The 22,841-nt window shown below is 37.6% G+C and overlaps 1 protein-coding gene across 4 annotated transcripts in view; it reads right to left on the bottom strand.

The window, feature by feature from the left end:
* Nucleotides 1-767: 767 nt before the first annotated feature.
* fgf13a (fibroblast growth factor 13a) overlaps nucleotides 768-22,841 on the bottom strand; it is a 99,104-nt gene continuing 77,030 nt past the window's right edge. For all 4 annotated transcript variants that reach the window (XM_026144999.2, XM_026144991.2, XM_026145005.2 and 1 more), the window contains 4 exons: nucleotides 22,513-22,623; nucleotides 17,489-17,592; nucleotides 7,402-7,600; nucleotides 768-2,754 (listed from right to left, as the gene is read on the bottom strand). In XM_026144999.2, coding sequence (XP_026000784.1) covers nucleotides 2,618-2,754; nucleotides 7,402-7,600; nucleotides 17,489-17,592; nucleotides 22,513-22,623 — 551 coding nt within the window. In that variant the 3' untranslated portion in view covers nucleotides 768-2,617. The remainder of the gene's footprint in view (nucleotides 2,755-7,401; nucleotides 7,601-17,488; nucleotides 17,593-22,512; nucleotides 22,624-22,841) is intronic.

Raw genomic sequence — 22,841 nt, 5'->3', positions numbered from 1 at the left:
AGAACTTAAACTTTATCCCAGAGTATGAATTTCTTTAAGTTCATTTTTAAAATCTTGACATGCGAGATTGCAATCAGAGGAATGTGACCCTATGTTAAGCAAGATGCCATTTCTCATATTGAGAGGTTTTATCATATTACAAATAAACTTGGTAGGTTAACACACTGTAATGCCGTCATTTGGAGTATTCTTCCCTAACTTAGTTTTCTCAACTGCCTTAGGTGATTATCCCAGCAACCCTGCAACCCTGTTAAGGATAAGTGGAAGAGAATGTAGATGGATATTTTATTGTTATTAATATTAAGTAAAGACTTTTTGAATCATTTTTACTATGACCAACTCATATTTAGCTCCTTGGAAAAAGGCAAACGCATTATTGCTTACATAATAATTTTACTCAGCTAAACCAGCACTTATTCAGGCAACAGGAAATGTTACAGCTGTGAAGCGATTTCCAAATACCCAGTCTTCTACCACGTTGAAAAGATATTGATTTTTTTGATAGAATAAGCCCTTTAGGCCTGTGTAACACTCAGAGGCAATTAAAGGCTTTTTCCACCTAGGTATGACACATTGATGTTCACAGACAAGAAAGATGCCAGGAATTAGTTTATGTTCAAGAGTTTCTAAAGGGTGAATGTATTTCTGGGGACAATAAAACACAGATTTATTGTTTAATTGTAACAATCTAGTGTTCTGTATGACTGCAATAGCTAATGAGTGTAATAAATGAAGTAAACGACTGAACAAAGAAGAGGACTGACACATTTTAAAAGTATATCTTAATATAAATATTTTATTCAGTGCATTTTTGTGTATACAACAAATAATAAACAACTGGAAGTTATCAGCCAGCCACAATGTCTGCCTGTATATGTTGTTTCATCAGAGTATCTGTCTGGTAGTTTGGAACACATGATCCAACATGGGTTAATACACATAGCCTACATCATGCAGCTCTAGACCAGAATTTCCCTGCCTTCTCCCATGCAACAGATAGGTTCACCTAATAAAGACCACCTCCAGAGGAAACCAAGAAAAGAAAGTCTCCCAGAAGCATGTACCAGAAGGAAGTTATGTAGCTGAAGGGAAGCGTACATAGCCCACAAAAGGGTCCTTTTTGTACATATGTGTTTGTACATGCCCAGTGCAAGAAAGGGAAGATGTTCATTTTTGTATGACTTTATCTTTTTTTTTTCTTCACTTTTACAAATATGACGTGTCCTATAAAATGTTAAGCCACCTAAAAGTCCACAGTATTTTTTTTAAATATAGAAAATATTGTCACCACAATAAGTTACTCAAACACATAACAAGCATCCTGGGAAGGGTCATTCACCATCCTATGGTGAAGTGTATCAGTCAATAGAAGTCGACAAAAAAGGATGGTTGGGGTTTCGAAGTATGACACAAGCACAAAGGGAGGAACCGATTACGAGGACAAGAGCTAGAGACATTGTGACACTGTGGTAACAGAAGGGAATGGGGACACAGGATAGTCGTTTCATACCTCAGTCATCGAGTGTATCATCAAAAAGCACGTCAAGCACGCTGCCAACTCCAAAGTGGTTAAAATCACTTCCTTTGTCTTTCTTTTTTCTTTTTTCACAAACCTTTGCTTTCTCTCATCAAAAATGTACAATAAAAAAACAAAAAGATCCAGCTTTGCTTTTATACTGACTTGGCTTTCAGCGGCTTAAAGGGACACTCTTTTTCTGTCTTTGGTTTGCTGGAACCATTTTTCATTAATGAACAAAGATGCAAATGCTTAACGATGGCAAGGGAAGAGAACAAGAAGGAACATAATCAGTTATTAAACAAAATCTCACAGCTAATTCAGAAAATTAGCAAAAACTAAGGTGCAGCTGTGGCATCTCCAAATTTTTAAAAAAAATAAAATAAAGGAAAAGGTAAAACTGCAAGAGAGCCACACTGCCCCTTATATCTCAGGTCAGTTGTACATAGGCTTCATTTTCCCATGCTAGAGAGCTCAGTCTCTGAGCGTGTGCACTAGGACGCAGGAGAGCTACCATCTGGCTGGCCACAGTCTCAGTAGCACTAGGCTGTACCATACCAGGGAGTTTATAGGCTTTGTATTCACAGAAGCATGGATGAGACAGAGATCAGGGCTTGTACGGTACCACTGCAACCTTGTAGACCAGCACCATTACTGACTGCCCTGAACACCTGCATGTCTAACTTCCCGTCCCTGTCTAACAGATACACGCGGGCTTGGTGTCTGCATGAAGAAAACTTACTGTGCACAGTAAAGTAATTACCAAAATAAGATAAAAATGAGCTAACTGGTATGCAATCATCACAAAAATAGAGTGTCTAAGGTCGTCAATAAACCTCAAGCCCAAAAATAACGTTTTAATCAGTTCCTTAATTCCAGAATGATCTATGTGCTGTTAAGTTTCTTACTGTTGATACTGTTTTGATGATGACCGACCAGGATGATAGGTGCTTTTGATTGACGGTGTCTGGTTGTTTATGTGTGATTTGTTGTCCTAGCTAGTCCTGAACCGCTGATCGGAGAAACAAGTCTGCTTGGATTCATGCTCTGCTAGAGGTAAGGTTTCACGGTTCGGCCCCAGGCCTGGGTTGGGCTACCAGGCTACGTTGATTCGTTCTGGCTCACAGCTTTCCCTCCATTGAGTACTGCTGAGGCACTCCGACTCTTGGTGGGTGTGCCACTGCCAGAGCGGGAGAACTCTGTCAAGTCGTGGAGAGATGGCTCTCTGTACATTGCAACTGTGAAAACACAAGAAAAATGCAAATCAGGCAAACTGACATGTTTTAACAATATTAGTGAAAGAGGCAGTGTTTTGTCCACTGGTTAAATGTCTGTTTAACCAGTTGTAACCATTATATTTCCAGATCAAAATACTGCCGAATATAGTAATTTCATGAGATGTTATCTGTCTCACTTGTCACCATCCTGGATTACATCATCCATTACGGCAATTAGCCTAAAAAAGGAGAGCTACCACAGCTGAATTACTGTCTCAGGCAGTAATAGGTGGCAGCTAGGGAGGATAGCAAAGTTTAATTGTTTAGTCAGCTTATTAATCAGATCATAAGCTATAATTACTCCTATCACCAGAAATACAAAACTTGTCTTTTTTCATTACTTTCAAACATAAATATCATCATGTACCCAGGAAAAAAACAGATAATATCTATGTATAACATGTTATTGTTGCTGTGCTGTTTGTTTTCTGTGATCTCACCATAGTTGTTCTTGCTTGACAATTGTTTTTGCACTATTTTAGCACATAAACATTAAAATTTGATAAATAAAGAGATTTACATTTTAAAAACCTGTGTCAGTTGATTAATGGTTCAAAATTAGCTCAGTATCGCTAAGAGACCATCCTTCTGCACACACATAAAACTACCTGCTATATTATTGTTTAAATGACAAAATAATTATTTGTCTTAGTCTTTTCTATGCATTAAAAACCTGTTCATCTAATATTTTGTGACGTTATGGAAGATTGCTCTCAGCTTATCTGTCCAAGTACTTTTTGGCACCACGTTATAGTTCCCTCCAAACTGCTGAATCAAGTAGACCCTCTTGGTGCTGAAGTAAAAAGAAAAATCTTATATTCACAGCATGACATTATAAATTCAAGAGTTGCTAGTGCTTCAGCTTTGCTGTGTGTGCAGCACTGGTCCAGTCTGCATTTAACAGCACCTTTTTCAGGAGAAATATCAGTAATCTGAGGTTCATAGTCTTTGGTTTCAGGATGTTGTCAACATCCTTCTGCCTAGCATGCTATTTGATGTTCATTCCTCAGGGAGTTTGTGGCTGAAACAGCAAACCCAGTCCTTCAGACACTTTACTTAGTCCAGCATTTTTTGTGTCAGCGGCAATCCAGTGCCCATCCTTGTATAAAAACATAAATCATTGGGAGGATTCGGTTGGGAAACTGCTGATTGGTTCCAGTCTTGTTTGTAACAGCAGGCTATTCTGTTATTACAGTGATAAGTGGCTGACCTCAACATTACAGTACTAGATCATTGCTATCCTCAACACCTCTGCTATTTTATGTATTTAAACCCAGAACTAACCATATTGTCATTTTTCACATTTCTCCAAACAAATCACCTAGTAGATGCTACTCCACATAAAAGCAGGTGTTTGCTTCATGTATCAGGAGTTTTTGGGAGAGTTTTAAGAGGCTTTTCCACTTGGACTTGAAATGACACGAGCTAAACTCGCTACATCCAGAGGAACACAGTATGAGAGGCTGTAGGCTGAGGCTCACAGAGTGCAACCAGAAGAGCAGTGAGTAATGTCTGAAAGAGATGTCATCGCCAGTGTTGAGACAGATTCTTAATTGGTGCCCTGTAACACTTCTCCCTCTGAATGATTTCAGAGGGAATGATTCTCCAGTGCAAAGTTATTTCCAATCAACTCGCTACATCTGAAATTCAAATGAAGATTTAATAAATATTGTGCACTACAGGATACTTTAAAGTTTGTACACAAGAAGGAGTATTACAATAGTGTCTCATATTATATTTGCTATTGAAAAAAAGAAAAAAAAAACTATATTTCCTCTCCAAGTTAAAATGCAGCCACAGTCGATAGTTTTCGGTATCAGTTACAATTACTGTGTCACATAGCCTCGATCTATCCTCGTTATTCAATTCTTCTCTTTCTCTGTATTTGTCTGTCAGCATAAAGCAAGCCAGTCATTCACCAGCTGTTTCTCTTCAGTGTGTTTGAGACCCTCTGGATGGCCTGTTAAATGAAGGTGAAAAGCTATTATCGTGATCTCAGAGGGCAAATATGGGTTCTTAATAAGATGCTGGCTGGGGAAGCTTCCCTAAAGACACAAGAAGGGGGACCATCGATTCAGCAAATAGAAGAAATGAAAAAATTAACTCTAAACTGGAATATAAAGCACTCTACCGCAGCTGAAATACTGAAGAAAATTCCTCATATACTACTAAGGTATTCTTTTGTGTTAAGATGATGTTTTATGATTTGGTTCTTTATTGCCATTAAAAACGTAATATTTTAGGGGGGGATTTAACGTGGGTGAGTGGCAGATTTGACCCCAGGCATCTGCAATAACCCTAGAGCTTATAGGTCACCTGCTTAACCCAGTAAGGTACACCAGCACCCGAGCGATGGCCAACTTGATGCTGTCTATGATTGCATAATAACAATAACAACTTCCTCAAAGCAAGCAAATGCACACTTATATTGCCAATATCTTCGACTTTAAGAGGTGTGCATAACAGCTGAGTCCTTATAAAAAATCTTCCTCATTCAGTCACTTTTGTCAGTTATTTGCAAAGTTTACATTGTGTGACAATCAAATTGTTCGAAGTGAAGAATACGGCCAGCGAAAGTACGTTCCAAGGACATGCACTTGGATAATTAAGCAGAGTTTAAGAGCCAAACAAACTTTCACACGACTGTATTCTGACAGAGACAATGTTTAGCAGGTGAAAAAGGACAATTTGAAACATTTTGTCTTGTTGCTGTTGCTAGCTATTATTACTGGACAAAAACATTTTTGTAAAGTGTCAGGTTGTCTACAAAAATAAAAATGAAAAATGAAAAATGAAAAATGAAAAATGTCAAAGCAGAATCCCAATTTGGCTGAAAACACAGAAAAATGAAATTTTCAGTCAAAGTCAAGCTTCAACATTCCAACCAGCTTCTTGGTCGTTTGCTTTCAACTGTGTACTCAGCTGAAGTGAAAATAAACTGAACTGTGAAAATTTCTACTTTACAGGAACAAAGACCTGCTATTACATCAGAATATGCCAATAACTGTGTTTCATGTGCAACCATCTGATGTGCCACAATCTCAAACGTGAAATTTGAGCTGCAAAGCAAAGATGGGTTCAAGACTAAGCACAACAATCTATCTCTTCTCCAGTTCTACAAACTATGTATGAATATGAACAATTTCCCCATTTTGAGGAGGTGGTTCTGAACCAATCTGAACCAAGTTCAAGCTGCAATTATCATCATCAGTACTACCATCACACTTCAGACACCCACCCAAAAAAAAGGTTGGTCCAGCCACTGCATTTCAGAGACTAGTGTGAAATACAATATGTGGGGAATATCTGGCTTTTGAAGAATGTTACAAAAATTTAAATGCCTCTTAATAGGAAAAAAGACTACCATTGATTTAATATTCAATCTTAACATAATTTTAAAAATTATAAACATAATTTTTTTCCAAAACAGCCAGTGTAAAGCCAACCACGTACCGCATTTAATGCAATATAATGCTAACGTATTAATGTAAGTTTGACATGCTGCCATGTTTATGACATTTTTATGAGTTATGTTGGTAAAATTAATGTTAAGCTGTCACAGCAATTTCTCAAATGACTGCAATTTTGTTTTAAAAATTCACAACTGCATCAGTGACACTTAATAACAAGAGCTGTAAACATTCAGCGAGACTCCCTCATACTCAAGACTCGTGTCATAGTTTTGGCACATCCTTAAAAGTAAATTTTTATATTTAAACTTGATTATCTAAATTCAGATCATTATTTTAAAGCTCAAAAATACAGAACCAGATGACAGGATCTAAACTGCACTTAACAGTCAACAATATAAAGAAACTGCCCTCTGCATTGTTTTGAGTATTTTGCACTGCAAGCCTTTGATTTCTTACTGAGACAAAAAATGAAGACCAGGGTGTTTTTCTTTTGTCTCACTAAAAAGAAAACAGTCTCTCTCTCTTTGTCTATCCCTCTCTCTTCTTTCTGAAAGGTAAATCTGTGTCTTGTCAAAGATGAAAGGACTGTGGCCTGTTTCCTCTGTTGCTCATGGCCACATTACCACATACATATTCTTTATGGGTGGGGTTCTCAGTGAATTTACAGTCCTGCATGGGGACTGCTAGTGAAAAGTGTCAGCCTCGCTTCGCATTGTGCCTGCAATGGAGTGTGACCAGCTTGAGGAAGCTATTGAATAGGTTAATGTAAAATTCTCTGAAGAAAATGCTTAGTGTAAAGGAGCCATATAGAAAACAATGCACTTAGTTTTTAGCCAATAATATCTACAAAAAGGTCTAAAATATAAATAAAATAAAAATGGGCTAATTGAATGGGAAAACTGATACCTTTTTGAAAAGCAACCATTTTGCAAAGTAGTGTTGTGTGTACATACTTGATTATATGCCAGTATTCTCTCTCTATTATTTCTGTTACTTGTCAGTATTTTTCATTTTCAGGGAAGACTACAGTAATAATAGCTACTGTTACCTTTTACACTTTTGAATATAAGCAATTAGAACATTAATGCAACCAGGTATGGATAATACATTCCACAAACTAGTTCCTATCATATAACAGATATATTCTGAACCTTAGTATTGAAAAGTAAAAAGTAAAAGCTCTGGAAAGGCCTACCTTTTAGAGGTTTGGGAAGAAAGTGGGCTGCTGGCTTGTTCTTCTTGACATGATTCCCCTTCATGATTTCTCCTTCCTTGTTCAGACCGAGGTACCAGCCCCTGCCCGACTGCTGCTGCCGGTATATCATGGAGGAGTATGTCACATAATAGTTCTCGAACACTGACTCCTTGAATTTGCACTCCGGTGTAAAGTGTTCCTGTCAGAGGATGAAGACAATCAGATATACAGGTAGTTGGACAGTAGTTTACGAGATCTAACGTTAATTTAAACTATATCTATAAATGGAAGCAGATGAAATAAATAGTTAATTACTTGATAGTGAAACCTAATCATGCTACATGTGCTGCAAGTTCGACAAGAACTGTATCTTAAGTTTCAAGCGTCTGCTTTAATGTGCCATGATAATCTTCTAAAATCTATCCGTTCCAATTACTGTAGTGAAGAATGTAGCATAGATAACAGTGATATGACAGATATAGAAGAGTATTAATAAAACATACAGGCAGATTGAATACTATATTCTTATTTGGTCCTAGCTGTTAAATATGTATGAGAAGATCATTATCTTTCTGAGTTAGGGAACTTTATGTGTACTTGAAGTTGCACATGCATCTTTTAAGGTTTTTTGAATACTTCTTTTCTCTGTCACTGATCTACTGGGTGTGGCAGTTTTGAAGTTCATCTTCTGGACTCCATACTGTGCAAGAGTTCATATGCCCTTTGAGTTAGGTTTAGTATCTAGCACTTGTATGGATTTTTCTCATTATTGCTACAACAGCATCACTGAGGCTTATTTCCCCTGAGACAAGTGCCTATGTGTGCGTGCATGTGTGTGTGTGTGTATGTGTGTGTGTGTTGGTGGTGGTGGTGGGGGTATGTGCTTAGCTGAATGTTTGCAGTGTTTGTGGAGCTGCTTGGATGGTAAGCACAGAAAACAGTGTCTAATCTGTTAGGAGACAATTTCCCTTGAGAGAGATCAAGACTGTGCATAAGGCAAGTAGGGCAAGTCACTGGTGATTGTTCCTGCTTTAGAGTTTTCTTCTTTGGACACTTTGAAAATGGAAGTACATAAAGTACATGCAAACACCAGCATGTGCACAGTTAGTCATATGTAGAATAACCAGTAAAAAATAAGGATGCCTCTCACAGATTAGAGTTAGACTCAGTCTTAATCCAAGTTAAAAAAAAAAACCAAAACATGACAGGTGAAAGTGATGACGTGTCTCCAAGGCCAGCAACCCAGTGTGAGAGCATGACAAACAACATGTCACTACCAGACACAGTCATCTGCAACAGCGTATCTTTTTTTTTTTTAACAGTTCAACAGTGTCACTTTTGTGAGCAGTAACAGGACTTCAAAAGGCGGAATGTCATGTGTGATGGTTTGGTTTGAAGCGTGTATACAAGACAGTTAAAGCACACAAAAGACTGGAATTTGTTGAACTTGTTAAAACAGCTCTACCACATCACACTGAGCCTTTTGTCACACAAAGCCTCAGAAGTTACTCAAGACATAAAATCTACACCTAGCTACAGTAACTGAGAACCAAGCTCATTTATCACCCCCTCTCACTGATTTAGCCTTCACAGACCATGCATCAAAAATCTCTAAAAGAAGCAGAGTGAAAGTGAAAGAAAGATGATGACACATCACCTTAATAAGATGTATCCAGTAAGCTCAGACCTAGTTCTCAGTTTTGCTTCAGCATCATGAGTACCAAAATTCTACTGATAGATCAATGTTTCCACTACCATTGCAATAAGAGACAGACTCTTTTTTGCATATCTTATGTAATTTACAGTCACACTAGTCTCTCTCCTTGCCTCCATTCTGGGCTTTTCCGACTTTGTGTCTATGTGTGTGTCTTTCTACCATGGGTCGAACTACCCAATTACCAGAGTTACTAATAATCTTGTATTCAAATGCATGAAAACATATTAAAGGCTTCTTTTTTTTTTGCTTTGTATATTATCACAATCATCTAGCTTTCAAAAATAAAAATTAGAGTGTAAGATCTTCAGTCATGTCCGTGCAGCTGTAGGCGGGCCTATAAGTTTAAGCAGTTATGTAAGTGGCTTCAGTGTGTTCTTACTGGATACCCAAAGATCATGCTTTATTTTTAAAAGAGCTAGAAACTCCACATCAGGAGGTTTGAGGTTTGAGGGGTGGTTACAGAGCAAGTCACAGGTTTTTCAGTCTAAAGACTGGAGTTTGCTTCCTGATTTTTGCAGTTTATCCATTTTTTCTTTCCAATTTTTTTTTTTTTTTTTACCACTTGTTATAATTATTCCTTCTTAGCATTGCATTGGAACCTACTATAAGAAAATATGTTTGCATGTTTTTAAGTTAAAATATGCCCCCTTGTGATGCAAAGGGTCCTTTTCCATGCATCTTTTAGGTTGGAAACCTCTCTCTCACTACTTAAGACCAGTGTGTCAGGACACAGATGAAAATGTCACCCTGTGCATAATTTTGAGATACCAGAAGTTTTGACAAATCAGCATTTAAGGCCTCAAGGAGGAGAAAAAAAACAGCATATCTCAATTGAAGCAGCCTCCTTCAGCAGGACAGTCACTCAATGAACTACAAAAACTACTTTGAACACAGAGCACAATGATCCATGGGTTGAAGTAGAACAAGCCTGAGCTGGCAATCCATTAGCAGGGGCACAAGGGGCAACATACATAATATGCTGGTGGTTTTAATGTTGTGGCTGACCAGTGTAGAAAGACTAAGCAGCAGCCATCTCAGTTATGCACGAGCAGCAATTGGAACCAGAACAATAAGCTACTCTGAAGCCAAGAGTTCTGTTCTACCTTTAATAACGAGCCCATGTGGGTTTGGCTCATTACTCTCCTCCTGGAGAAGAATAAGTCCGAGTCTATTGATAAACAGACAGATACAGACACACGCACAGTTAGAGCCAGGATGGAGGAGAGGCTATTGGCCATTACAACTGTATCTGAACCGATCTCTGGACAGAAGCCTCGCTCAAACTGACGCAAAGAGGGGCCAAAATGGCAGGGGATCCCCATTTCTATTCTAACAGGACTGTGATAGACAGAAACATTCAGACTCTTTGGAGTTTGCTCCAGTAGCATTTTCTTCAGTCAATAGCATGCTGATTGTTCACTAAAACCAATCTCCCAGTGAAAAAATAAGAAAATCTTGCATCACTTTAATCACGACTCGACTGCTAGACGAAGCAGGGGGAAATCACTTTAAAAATAGAAAGCAGCCTTGTCATCTCTCTCAAAGCATTTCTCTATGGTGGATTGGCTAAATAGACCTTTAATGATTCCATAGCGCTGCATGGCCTTTTCAATGTGCAGCTATGAAAAGTCATTTTCCTAATGCTTCACAGCTGGCAACCTTACTTGGAAAAAGTTCAGAAAAGCTGTTTCACAGATACCAGAAATGGCTGAAGTAAATCAGATGAAGTAAGTCTCCCATGTGTTTGATATAACCTGGACAACTACCCCTGCTGTGCTAGTACATCACCTTGTTCCTAATAATGAAGCCTGGAACTGTTAATAAATTTTTTACATTTAATACAAATGGAAAAAAAAAATCTGTCCTTGTCTATTCATATATTCCTTCTAAAGAAGCTTTGTAAAGGATGCTTTTATTTAACTTTATAGACCCTCTTTGTATTAGCATGCTCTTTGACATGCCTGGTAGGCAGAATAGAGATGGAGAATTAAAGGTTATCTTTTCACGATTTATTATCATGAAAAGAGTCCCTTTTTATTCACACATTTTTTAAAAATATTTCCCTGTTCATTAATTACACATTGAATTGTATGATTTGTGGTTCACAGGTTGGCTACCCATATATTCTATGTTATAAAAAAGATGTCATACCAGTAATTCTTAGTTAGTAATTGAATTTTTTTGTGTAGTTTTTTTTATCATTATTAAACTTCACAGCGTTCATACTTAGGTTTATTAAATTTTGCATTTTGAAAACGACAAATGAGCTCTCATTTCAGCAGTCACAAGCTTATCCAAATGTAGTCTTATAAACAAAAGGCTTTTATTGTCAAATAATATTGCATACAGAGAACCGTCTGCTGTTTTACAACAGCTGAAGGCATGGTAGTATTGCCTGAGCACGGTCTAATAACTGCCTGTAGGAGGGAGACATTTAAAAGCTGATGAAGTGTTAAACATACTGTGCTAAAGGATGTTTCCTTGTCATTTTAAAAAATACATTGACATGCATGGAAAGACCCACAATCTCCATCTGGGGAACCTGCACACACACACACACACACACACACACACACACACACACACACACACACACACACACACACACACACACACACACACACACACACACAATTAAACAAATCAAAAGTGGTATGGGTAACCGTTAAATGAGTATTCCATTAGCAAAGCAATCATGTCAAGAAACACTGTCAGTTACGATGCACTCTTAAATTGTTTGCTTCAGGGGAGCAATTGCAGCCCAGTAATGTTTTTCTGATCCAATCAGCTGGAGGAGAAATACTAGCATAATGGAACTGATCTCCTCTGTAAATATACTGGCTGGATTTCGACGAGACAAGACAAGCCAAATCAATGCTATGTGCGTATTCAGCTGCCATATCAAAACAAAAATGACACCAATTATACCAGTGCATTCAGAACTGAGTGTTGTTCTTTGCAGACACATTAATTCACAGTGACTGACTGGGCAGTGGAGGCAAATCTTACTAAAACTGTTTTTTCACTGCCAGTGAAACTGGACTAAAAGGGTTTTTTCTGGGGTTTTTTTTAACTTTAGCTAAAGAAGAAGAACATACTGCCAGTGGTGTTCAGTTGTTTGGGGATAAATTGAGATTTTTAATCTAGTGGAAAAGACCCTTGCAAATACCAAACACAAACAGGCACACCCACACAGGGTACACATTTAATTTACAAGCACAAGCACATACACACAGCACAAAGTAGTTAATGACACAGCTCAATGGAGTGAAACCATACAGCAGTGGCTATTTACCAAAGGTATTGTGCTTGCTAAATAGCTGAAAAGGCGAGCGCCAACCACATATCAAACAGGAGTGCACTAAAACACAAATACATAATGTACAAGGACATAATACACTTCTTTGATACCCTTCTATCTGTAATTTTATTTGCTGTGCAGTGCTAGTTCTGAAGAGCGTTCATGGGATATTTTCTGTAATTACAATTTACAGATGACTCTTGAATGCCCCACATGCTGACAGCTTGTATTTGTGATTGCTGACACAAACCTCACAGGCAGTAGATTGTCATGAAAAGTGAGAAAAGATTTTTTTTTACTACAAACACATGTTTTGGTTACATTTTAAAGAATAAAACATGCCCTTTAATGGCCTCTGAAGAAAAATATTCTGAGTTAAAATGCATTTCTAAACATAAACTAAAATAGTAAGTGAGACTTCAAAAAGAACCTTTTTCTTTTCCAACCCACTCTTCTGATGATCTGTCCTTTAACTTTTGTATTTTTTGGCACTTTTTAAATGAGCATACAGGACTTCACAGAATGTATGACCATTGTATAGATTTAAATGTCAGGTATTTTAGCCTATAAACTTCAGTAGTTGCCTGATAAATATCTTCACCCCAAGAGCCCTGAACTCTCCATTTTACACGTATGCTCACACACAGCAGTCTAGACGAGACTCAACTGGAGCCATAGTGACTCACACTAATTCAAATTTGACCCACCAGGAAATTAATAACACCACTTCTAAGGCACCTCGTGAGATATGTGCACACACCTTAGCTCAGCATCTAAAAACATGCTTGCAGATCTGAAACTAGATCAGCAAGGATTGTTTTATCCATATTAAAAAGCAGTGAGTTGGTAACTGCATGTTTTTGTTGATTCTTTTAGATTATACCAACAACAGTTATTCCTTGTTAATAATATTAGTCGAATTCTAATGCTTCATTAATTCTGACAAAGGAGAGAAGCAAACAGAAAAATAGAGGATAGTAAAGTAAACTACATATTAATTGGATCTTCCTCTCCCACACGTTAACACTGATAGATGAATATATTTTCACTGGTGCATTCTGTCTCACCCACACATGTGCATTCTTTTTTCTCACTTTTCATTTCTCTCACACTACCTTTTTCTTGGTGTATGTCTCCTGCTCCTAAATGTACGGAACACGTCGTAATGTATGATCAAATACACAGGGAGGCAAAGCAGTCTATGCTCCAAAAGGTATTCACTTATTGGGATCAAAGGAAATGCAGAGCACTGGTTGAATCTAAAAATGCATATACATTTATAATAAATGACAAAATAATATTAGTGTCTAAAATGTAATCTGTAATCTGCCTATATATGAATTTCGGGAATCCCCTTTGTTTTATTACAAACGTGTTTCCACACTTATTTATGCACAAACCAATGAATGCAGAATAACTATATAACTATATCTATAATATAGCAGCACCACTCAATTCCCAACCCAGAGCACATTATCTGCTGTTCCACTGTTGATTAGGATTCTCCCTACAATAACTGACTCCTGGCTTAATGTGTGGCTAGAAGCCAACACTTTACCAGAGCAGCTATCCCAACAACACAAATACTAATTGTTGGCTTTCCATTCACTTCGGTTTCATTTCTAATTTAGCTGAAATAGAAAACTCAACAACCCAATACTTATCTGCATTCATACAATTTAAAAAAGAACAAAAAACAAAACAAAAAACTACTCTATTTGATCTGAGCTCTTTTATATCTCTTTATATCTATTACATATAAAACAGCATATGTAAAATACTGTTTTAGCATTTTGCCCTGGGATTCCCTCATTGGATAGAAACTATCTCAATATGGTGATCCAGATACTTGTTTCCCTAAAAGATGTAAATATATATAACTCACATCATCCCACAACATCTTTTTCACTTATAACACTGATCATGCCGCCAGACTCAGCCAGAATCTCACCAGGATGAGAAACAAATGGGGTAAAATTACATTACACACCATCTAGTGTTGTAATGACTCATTATCTATGCAGATGTCTTACCAGTGGAAAGTTCTTAGTGTGATTATATAGACTTTGAATTGGATTTTGAGTTCAACAAGAAGGCATCAGTCAAACATTTCAGGAAACCTGGTCAGAAAGTTTGGAATAAATGAATATCATCTGCATAGAAGTGACAGAACCAGAAGTACCACCGTCAAATAGTCTATTTTGTAAACGGGTTTTAAAATGTTATTTCAAATTCACAACAGAGTTGTTGCAATCAAATACAACACATGTAACCAAGACTGAAATGTAAAAAAAAATGCATACTATGCCAATCTAAGGCAATAGATTGAGAGTGTTTGCTAGCGCTGTCCTTAGAAAACGTCGTTTTTACCGTTTCTTGCCGCTGTAAACGCCACTGTTTTGTTCAGAAAAAGTTGAAATGGAGATTCTGGGTCGCTGCATCTTGTTGCTGTGTCATCTTAAATCAGTCGTGTGATTTTGACACGCCGGCGCGTCCATCGACCCCAGAGGGTTCATTTTCATATAACAACTATTGTTATGTTTTTAATTTTCAGTCTGTTTTTTGAGGTCATTATTTTTATGCTAACATTATTTTTTAATGCAGACACTTTCTCCTCAGTGATGTTTTTTTTCCTTCAACTTCTGTTAATGTTTTGGCATGTAGGAAAGGTGTTTATAGAAGGGGATAGCCAGAGCACAATTTCCATATAATCTGCATAAAATTTGCATAAATCAGAGTGATTGTCACTCTTCCTGTCTGACGTCTGCCTAAAGCACGGATATATTCAAGCCTACAAACTGATGGAATGGTAAGAAAATATTTTAATAGATAAAGTGAGTATCTCAGAGACTTTCAGTAAAGACTGAAGGCTGTTGAAACTTTCTCACTTGACTGTAGATTTTTTTAAAAGGTCATATTCATATCATCTCAAATGAGTTTAAGTCTTTGCTAGAGCTGCTGGTTTGAATCTAACTGTTTTTTTGCAATGCAACCTCTGCAACAGGCCAATCATTTTGTTTTAATACATATAAATTGACTGGGTTATAGTTTACTTTTAATTTGCCAGCTAGCATTATTGCTTGCTTGGTCGTGGCTCAGGCAGTAGAGCAGGTCATTTACTAATTATAAAGTTGGTGCTTTAATCCATGGCTGCTCCAGTCTGTATGCCCAAGTATTCCTGGGCAACATACTGAACCTTGATTCGTCAAAGCATGAATGTGTGTGAATGTTACATAGAAAGCACTTAGGCATAGAAACAAATGACTGAACTGTTGAATGAAACATGTATTATAAAGTACCTTAAGTGCTCAAGTAGAATAGCAAAGCACTATATAAGAACCAGTTTATTTACTGTATGTACACATACTAAATTCTGCCTTACTGGATGTTGAACCTGCCAGATATTTTACATGTTTGTAAGACATTGTATAGCAGCAGTAATACTGGCCTCTAAGAGGGATATCAAAGGCTTATCTGCCTTTTACTATGGGTTAATTAGCAAACATAATTGAGTTAATGTTAGTTAATGCTCAAGTGGATCTCTGTAAAATGTGCATATGTTTATTAGTCAAGCAAACTTTACGCCTGATCCATTTTATTTTAGGGGGAAAAACTGCAAAGACAAACAGACACACTTGCAGCTTGGAAGTTCCACATGAATTCATAGTAGCAATTGCTTTGTCAGGGAGCCAAAGGCTTAAGGCTGATATCGGCTTAAGAAGAATGTCCCAGTATGTCGTAAACAGCATGCAAACTATCCCTGGATTGCCAAACTTTCTTCAGTCCCTCCCACCACCACTTAACCTTCACACCAAAGCACCAGCAAATCTTTGTTCAGTACCAAAAAGAAACTTCCAGAGCTGCAAAATAAAGCCAACACAAAAGTGGAAAAACCTGGAGTTTAGTTTCTCCAAATGGTAATCAGACTCCACAGACTTTCATGTTGAAATGTCCAGCTTAGCAGCGCTGAAGAATTATATTTACGTCAGGTACAGAAGACATTTTTGGCTCTGTGGCTAGTTTCCTTTTTCATGGGATGATCATTAAAGTGGACTTATCTGTGTGCTGTTAGTGCCTTTAGGATCATTTTAATGGATTATGTGACTTATGTCATGGCTTTTGTTTTGGTACAGTCAACTAAAAAGTTTATGTCTTAGTTTTGGTGAGTGAAATTTCAGTATTTTGTTACTTTAGTTTGTTACTTGGCAACAATTAGCTGATATGTCTGACTATGCATTGTAGCCATACAGTAATGATTGCAACTTGCTAACCAAGATAGCAAACAATAAATGATAAATTTGCATTCCACTTTTCATCCGTCCAAGTTCACTTGTGGCTCCAAAAAATCAACAGAGGCCAAAATATTAATCACGATGGTGTGTGTGAAGTACAAAACCAGCGAGTGACTGTGGCTACATATTTTATGCTGCTCAGTACTTTTCAATATTTTCTTTTCACATTTAAGGTTTTAGCTCTATTGCCAATTTCAAATTTAAAGTAATGGTGTCAGCTCCATATAAACCTATTTATTAAGTGGTGCTTGTGTGTGTGAAAGAGTACATTCAGGCCAGAGACAGAGTGGCCAGGAGGTTTGATCGTCTTCTTTGTTCATCTCATTATTTTCAAAATGTGTAACAGATAATTTGTCAGCAGCAACTGCAGAGTAAAAAGTCACAAGATCATTAGGTTTGTTGTTTCCAAGCTTGATGCCATTAATTATTTGGGAGACCTTTTACCATAAAGAACAATTCTTAGTAATTTGATTATGAAGACATTCTGTCTACAAGGAATGTGTACATGGAAGCCCTCTGGGTGCACATCTAACCAGCCTGTCAGTCTTCTTAGTGGCACCTGCCACTGAGAGGTAGTACGGTGGTGGCATTTGCAAAAAAAAAACAAAAAAAAAAACCCCACTAACAGGGGTAGGCAAACAACTGAATGATGCACTTTTTCACTGCTAAACCTGCTTACACACTCCTTGAACTCCTTATTCATGTTAAATTACATCATTTTTTGTTTTGTTTTGTTGTGTTTTTCTTTTTAGTCAGGCTTAGTATGATGTGTCTTACCGATGTGTACAGGAAGCCCTCACTGTTCATAGCCAGATAGAGTTTGGTCTGCACCCCCTGGATGGCCACAACTCGTAGCCCCACTGGAATAAGGTTGAACATGGCTAGAAAGAGATTGGACAAGAGAAACAAATGATAACAAATTTATTCTGCAAACAGTGCACTTATGTTAAACAATACATATGGTAAATAACAAAAAATGTCAATGTAAACCAATTACAATATTGTTTTATGATTTTATTGTTTCACTGATATTACAGCAGCAATGTCATCTAACAGTAAATGGGGTTACTATGGCCACAAGTGCAGGAGGACATGTCATGCTGTTTTTAGTAACTGTAGTCAAAGCACAGTCAGTACAGCAAAATGCAATCATTGAGAATCATTGAAGAATCCACTGGTAACGGTAACAAAGAAAGCAACCATATGTTTATTGTTTTAGCTCTTGTGTTGCTAATTCTGCATTCACATCTAAGAAAGAAAAAGAAAACCTTGCATAACTTTGGATGCATAGACCACATACAAACACACACACACACACATATATAAAAACCTGTCTATGACCGGAGGGCTGAAAGCAAATTGTGAGGTTGACAGAGCCAGCGGCAGCCCGGCTGCTGTGTAGTATATCTCTACCTAATTAGTGTTAGCCTGTATAGTGTGTGTGTGTGTGTGTGTGTGTGTGTGTGTGTGTGTGTGTGTGTGTGTGTGTGTGTGTGTGTGTGTGTGTGTGCGCACACGTGTAGATTTCATAAGTTGCTGGCACTGAACACCGCAGGCTGACTAGAGGAAAGCACATGAATGTCCACCTGAGAGTCTCCATGCTTGCTTCTGTTCCCAAAAAAGGAAACTTCTCGCCTATTGTACTGACTATTGTTGGACACACTCCCAAATTCCACTGCCACTGCTGTGGGTTGTTGTTGTAACATTTGATGGTACTAAATAAAGCAAGTAAAGTCCATAGAAAAATAATGTTTCTCTTAAATTTCCCCTTTTGAGTGTCAAGCGTTTATGTTATCACATTATAAGAACTTTTCGATTTAGACACACGAGAAGACAAAGTAAACTTCTGTCAGTTGAGCTGTGAGTCAGTGTGCTTCCTTACTATAGATCCTCTTGTCAGCCACTTAGTAGATCTGTAAAGTCCTTAGAGCAAAGCACACTATATGGGTTTTATGATAGGCTATTTCTTTTGCTCTTAATAAAAAAAAACCCTACTGACTCCCTTCTCTCTGGGTTTTTTATTATATACAATGCTCAAAGGCATGTGTGATATATTTACTTTGTACTGCATTTTCAGGTCATTTCTGGTCCTGTGAAAAGCCCCAGAACCAGTCACTCTCTAGTTCTGTCTCTTTCTTATCTCTCTACTCCTTCTCTTCTTTTAATCCATATTTTTGTTTCCATCTTCAGTCGCCACATGAAGTATTCTTCCGAAAATACACTCTTGTCTGTTCTAATATCCTTATTGACATGTTTCAAATCATCTATCCCAGCTATCCTTCTGCTTAATGCTAATGAATTTTGTTTATGCATGGTGGATGCTCTCCCATGCATCCACAATTTTCAGAGACATTCTTAGGTGCTTGTGTAGTTGAGTCAGTGCAGAGTAAAAAGTCACAAGCCCATTAGGCTTGTTGTTTCTGAGCTTGGAGCCATTAATCAGGAGACATTTACCATAATCTTCAGTAATTTGATTATGAAGACATTCCGTCAACAATGATTGTGTACATGCAAGACCTTTGGGTGCACATCCAACCATCCTGTCAGTCTTCTTAGTGACGCCTGCCACTGAGAAGCACTGCAATGGTGACATTTGGAAAGAAAAACACTAGCAGGGCCATTGTTAGGCAAACAGCTGAATTATGCATGACTCGTTCACTCTTGGACCTGCTCACATACTTGTCTATTATAATATCTGTTATGACATGTTTCAAATAATCCATCCCATGAGTGTATTTTCCAGCCATTTAAAATGACACATGAATTAGATGGTGACTTGGCTAATCAAAAGTAATATATGAGAGCTGCTTATATTCTTAAAGTACTTTGGTAAAGTCTAGTTTATAATGTCCATATTATACAACAGTTATCATACTTTTTCTCTAATCTATTCATTATATAATCAGACCTTCTGTTTATTTCTCCTAACAACTCTAACTCTTGCTCACTGCTGCTGAATGCTGCATTTGTATGGTAGATTTTCTTTCATGCAATTCTCAGTGAGATTTGTAGTATATTTAAGTCAAATTGTTAATTAACTTGTCTGGCTAAAGATGCATCCCCTCTCAAACAGAAATGAAGACCGTCATCATTAATGCAGCTTTCAAAAAGATGGCACTAAAAATCATAACGCTCTATATTGAAGACGTAAAAATTACAGTCTGGTGCATGTTGATGTTTTATACAGCTCAAACGTAGGACCTACCACAGAGTTTCTGCAGTATTTTTAGGTGTACTCTAACTTATGCATTTAAGCTGATAAATATGATTGCCAAATATATATTTGGTGATTTTGGACCTCTGTAATTGTATTTGGACCTGTGTAATTCAATTTTGCATCAACTATTCCTTGTCTGTAATTTTGACCTGATTTGATGGCTCCTTTTCTCTAAAACCTCTTGCTGTTCTTGTCTTTGTAATTGCACCCTTCTCACTGCATCATTCCACTGAGTTTTCTGCCACGATACTCCCACCAAGATGCGCACGTACGCATCTGCACTCTACTTCATTTCAGAAGGATTACCAGCTGGTTTACTGATGGGGATTTTCGAGAGGTGAAACTCAATTACTTCTTGGATCCTAGAAACACCTGAGCACACTGGAGAGGATGATAGGTCTACCACCCACTCACAGACCTTTCCTGCTGCACAGAGGAATATGGAGTAAGAAGGGCGAGGAGGCCTGAGGGATAGTTTTCACAATTGCTTGCAAGCTGTCTAAGTTCCACGTACTAACAGCCATGAAGTCACAGAACAGTCAAATTTTAAATACTTTCTTTTACTCATTCTGGGAGCAACATGACAGCAATTAGAGTAGCCTGAATATGACAATATGACAAAGTATTGAAGCTTAAAAGGAAGCTGCGGTGACAACAGTGTAAGGCACTTCTGTGGTGAGATTAGTGTTGAACTAGTGACTCGTTGGTTGAGGAAAGTGGGTTACTTAAAAAAAACCAAAAGACTGAATTAGATAAATAATAAATAAGATTCTTGTGATGTGATTTGACTATGTACGACATAACTGATGTGTTACCCATTAGGAGCCGTGCCAATTAGTTTGCCCTTTGGGATTTAGAGTATCTAAAATTATGGATTCAAACATCTAAATCTATTTACAAAAATGAGGTATGAATGCCTCAAGATTGACAATAGTGTGTATGCTGAACCGTAAAATGCCCTCCTTCTTTCCTCCCCAAAAATGAGTTGTCTCATTGTAGTGCTTGATTTTCCTACTAGGTTTTCTTAGTTGTGATACAACACAAGAAAATATCTGATACTGTATAATATTGGAGGAAAAATCCATATTATTCTGTGAGACGTGTATGTCTTATTTGTGCCACTGGTTTAACAGCCACACTTGGTCTTCTAAACAAGTGGAAGTAGCAAACATCAAATCTTTGTTTGTTTTTTGGTTTGATTTTTGTTTTGTATTGTTTTGTTTTTTCTGTGTATCTGTGTGTGTGTGTACACATTTAAGAAGGTCCTCTCCCACCATCACAAGACACCAGTAGCTCCAAGAGGACTGTGCTCTCCGTCACCATGGAGACAAGCGCACCCAGCGCCTAACAACGCTATTTTTGGAGCAGTGCAAAGAGCTTCACTCTTTTTCCTTTTCCTATTCAGCAGCAATCTTTTTTTTTTTTTCCTCAAAACTATTTTAGTCCCATAATGCAGGTCAGTTGTTGCATAAGTTAATAAAAATGAGACCATCCAGATATTATGGGTGGGGTGGTCTGTGTAAGAAGTGAAGTGCAACATTTTGTGGGTGCATGTTTGTTTAAAACGTTTCATAAGCTTTGCTTATACTACTGTACGGTGTGCTCTGTGTATTATGGAACTTGATATTCTTATATTTAAGAAACAAACTTCACAGGACATTATAAGGTATTGCTCTGCTTAGAAAACATCCTACATCCACAGAGTTGCTATTTATATGTAGGAGACACCAAGGGACTCAATGAATACTAATTCAAAGGCCTCAGTAGTGTTTACATCCACTTAATGGTGAGATTACACAGCACTGAACAAATCCTGTTTCACAGAATACTGTGCACACTTTTCCCACATTGTTAGATGTTATTTTCACTCAGCAGCTATTTTATAATTTTAATCTTTCAGGGATATGTAGTAGTGCTCATTGCACCATCTAATTAAAAGTTGGTCAGTGTCTGTTGTATTGTTACGAGACAACTGCCTGTGCTATTCCACTTCCATTGATCTCTTTAATCAATTGGAAAACAAAGAGCTAGTGGGTGTGTGGCAACGAAAGGAATGCATCCACACATAGTGTAAGGCAAAACTAGATCTCATGACAGAGGCAGTGTGTAGGTGTGAAAAGCCAGTTATGACCTGTGTTCAGTTTGGAAAAGGATGATTTTGATTAGATCAAATTAAACAGGGTAACTACTTCACCGCTTAGTTTGTATACTTGCAAACATGTATACAAACTTAATATTTTCTATGTAATAAGAAATATTTAATGGCAAAAAAAATCAAGATCCATTTTGAACAGTTTTATATGCTGCTCTCTATTAGAGTTAAAAGAAATTCAGCATTTAAAGTCAAGCCTAAGAAACCCACAAATAAGGAGAAAAAATATATATATCAGCTCTCCTATAGCAGTTTAAGGAACATGGGCTTTATGACAAACCTGAAACAGTCTTGACACACTGCAAGATGAATATAAGTGGTGTAACCTCAATTATAGTACATAGTATAGCACAGTGCTGATAAAAGGTAAAGTGGGTGCATGATTGAAAAATAAGTGGAATCCATACACCAGTACAATGGAGTGAAACTTACTGTAACCATTGTCCTCCTCCTTTGTTCCATCAATGGTTCCATCTGCCTGCAACTGCAGGTGGAAACCTTGTCGACTGTAGAGTTTCGTCACAATCCCCTTCAGCTGGGGCTCTGTGGAAGAAGAGAGCAGAGAGGAGGACACAAGGATGAAACCACAGAGTACAAGGTGGAAGATAAAGTCGTTCGTAGGTTTGTAATGGGACATACTGCCGCTTGCATTGTACTCTTTCCAACAGCTTTTCAGCTATTAAAACCACAAATAAAAGAAAACAAAATAAATCATTTGAGTCGACAGGTAATTAATGAGGCTGAGTGGCACACGTGATGGG

The sequence above is a fragment of the Astatotilapia calliptera genome, chromosome 2 (genome assembly GCF_964374335.1).
Source record: "Astatotilapia calliptera chromosome 2, fAstCal68.1, whole genome shotgun sequence".
In the NCBI taxonomy this organism is placed as follows: domain Eukaryota; kingdom Metazoa; phylum Chordata; class Actinopteri; order Cichliformes; family Cichlidae; genus Astatotilapia; species Astatotilapia calliptera.
Note: the sequence above shows the minus strand (reverse complement) of the source record. Positions and strands in the feature narration are given on the sequence as shown.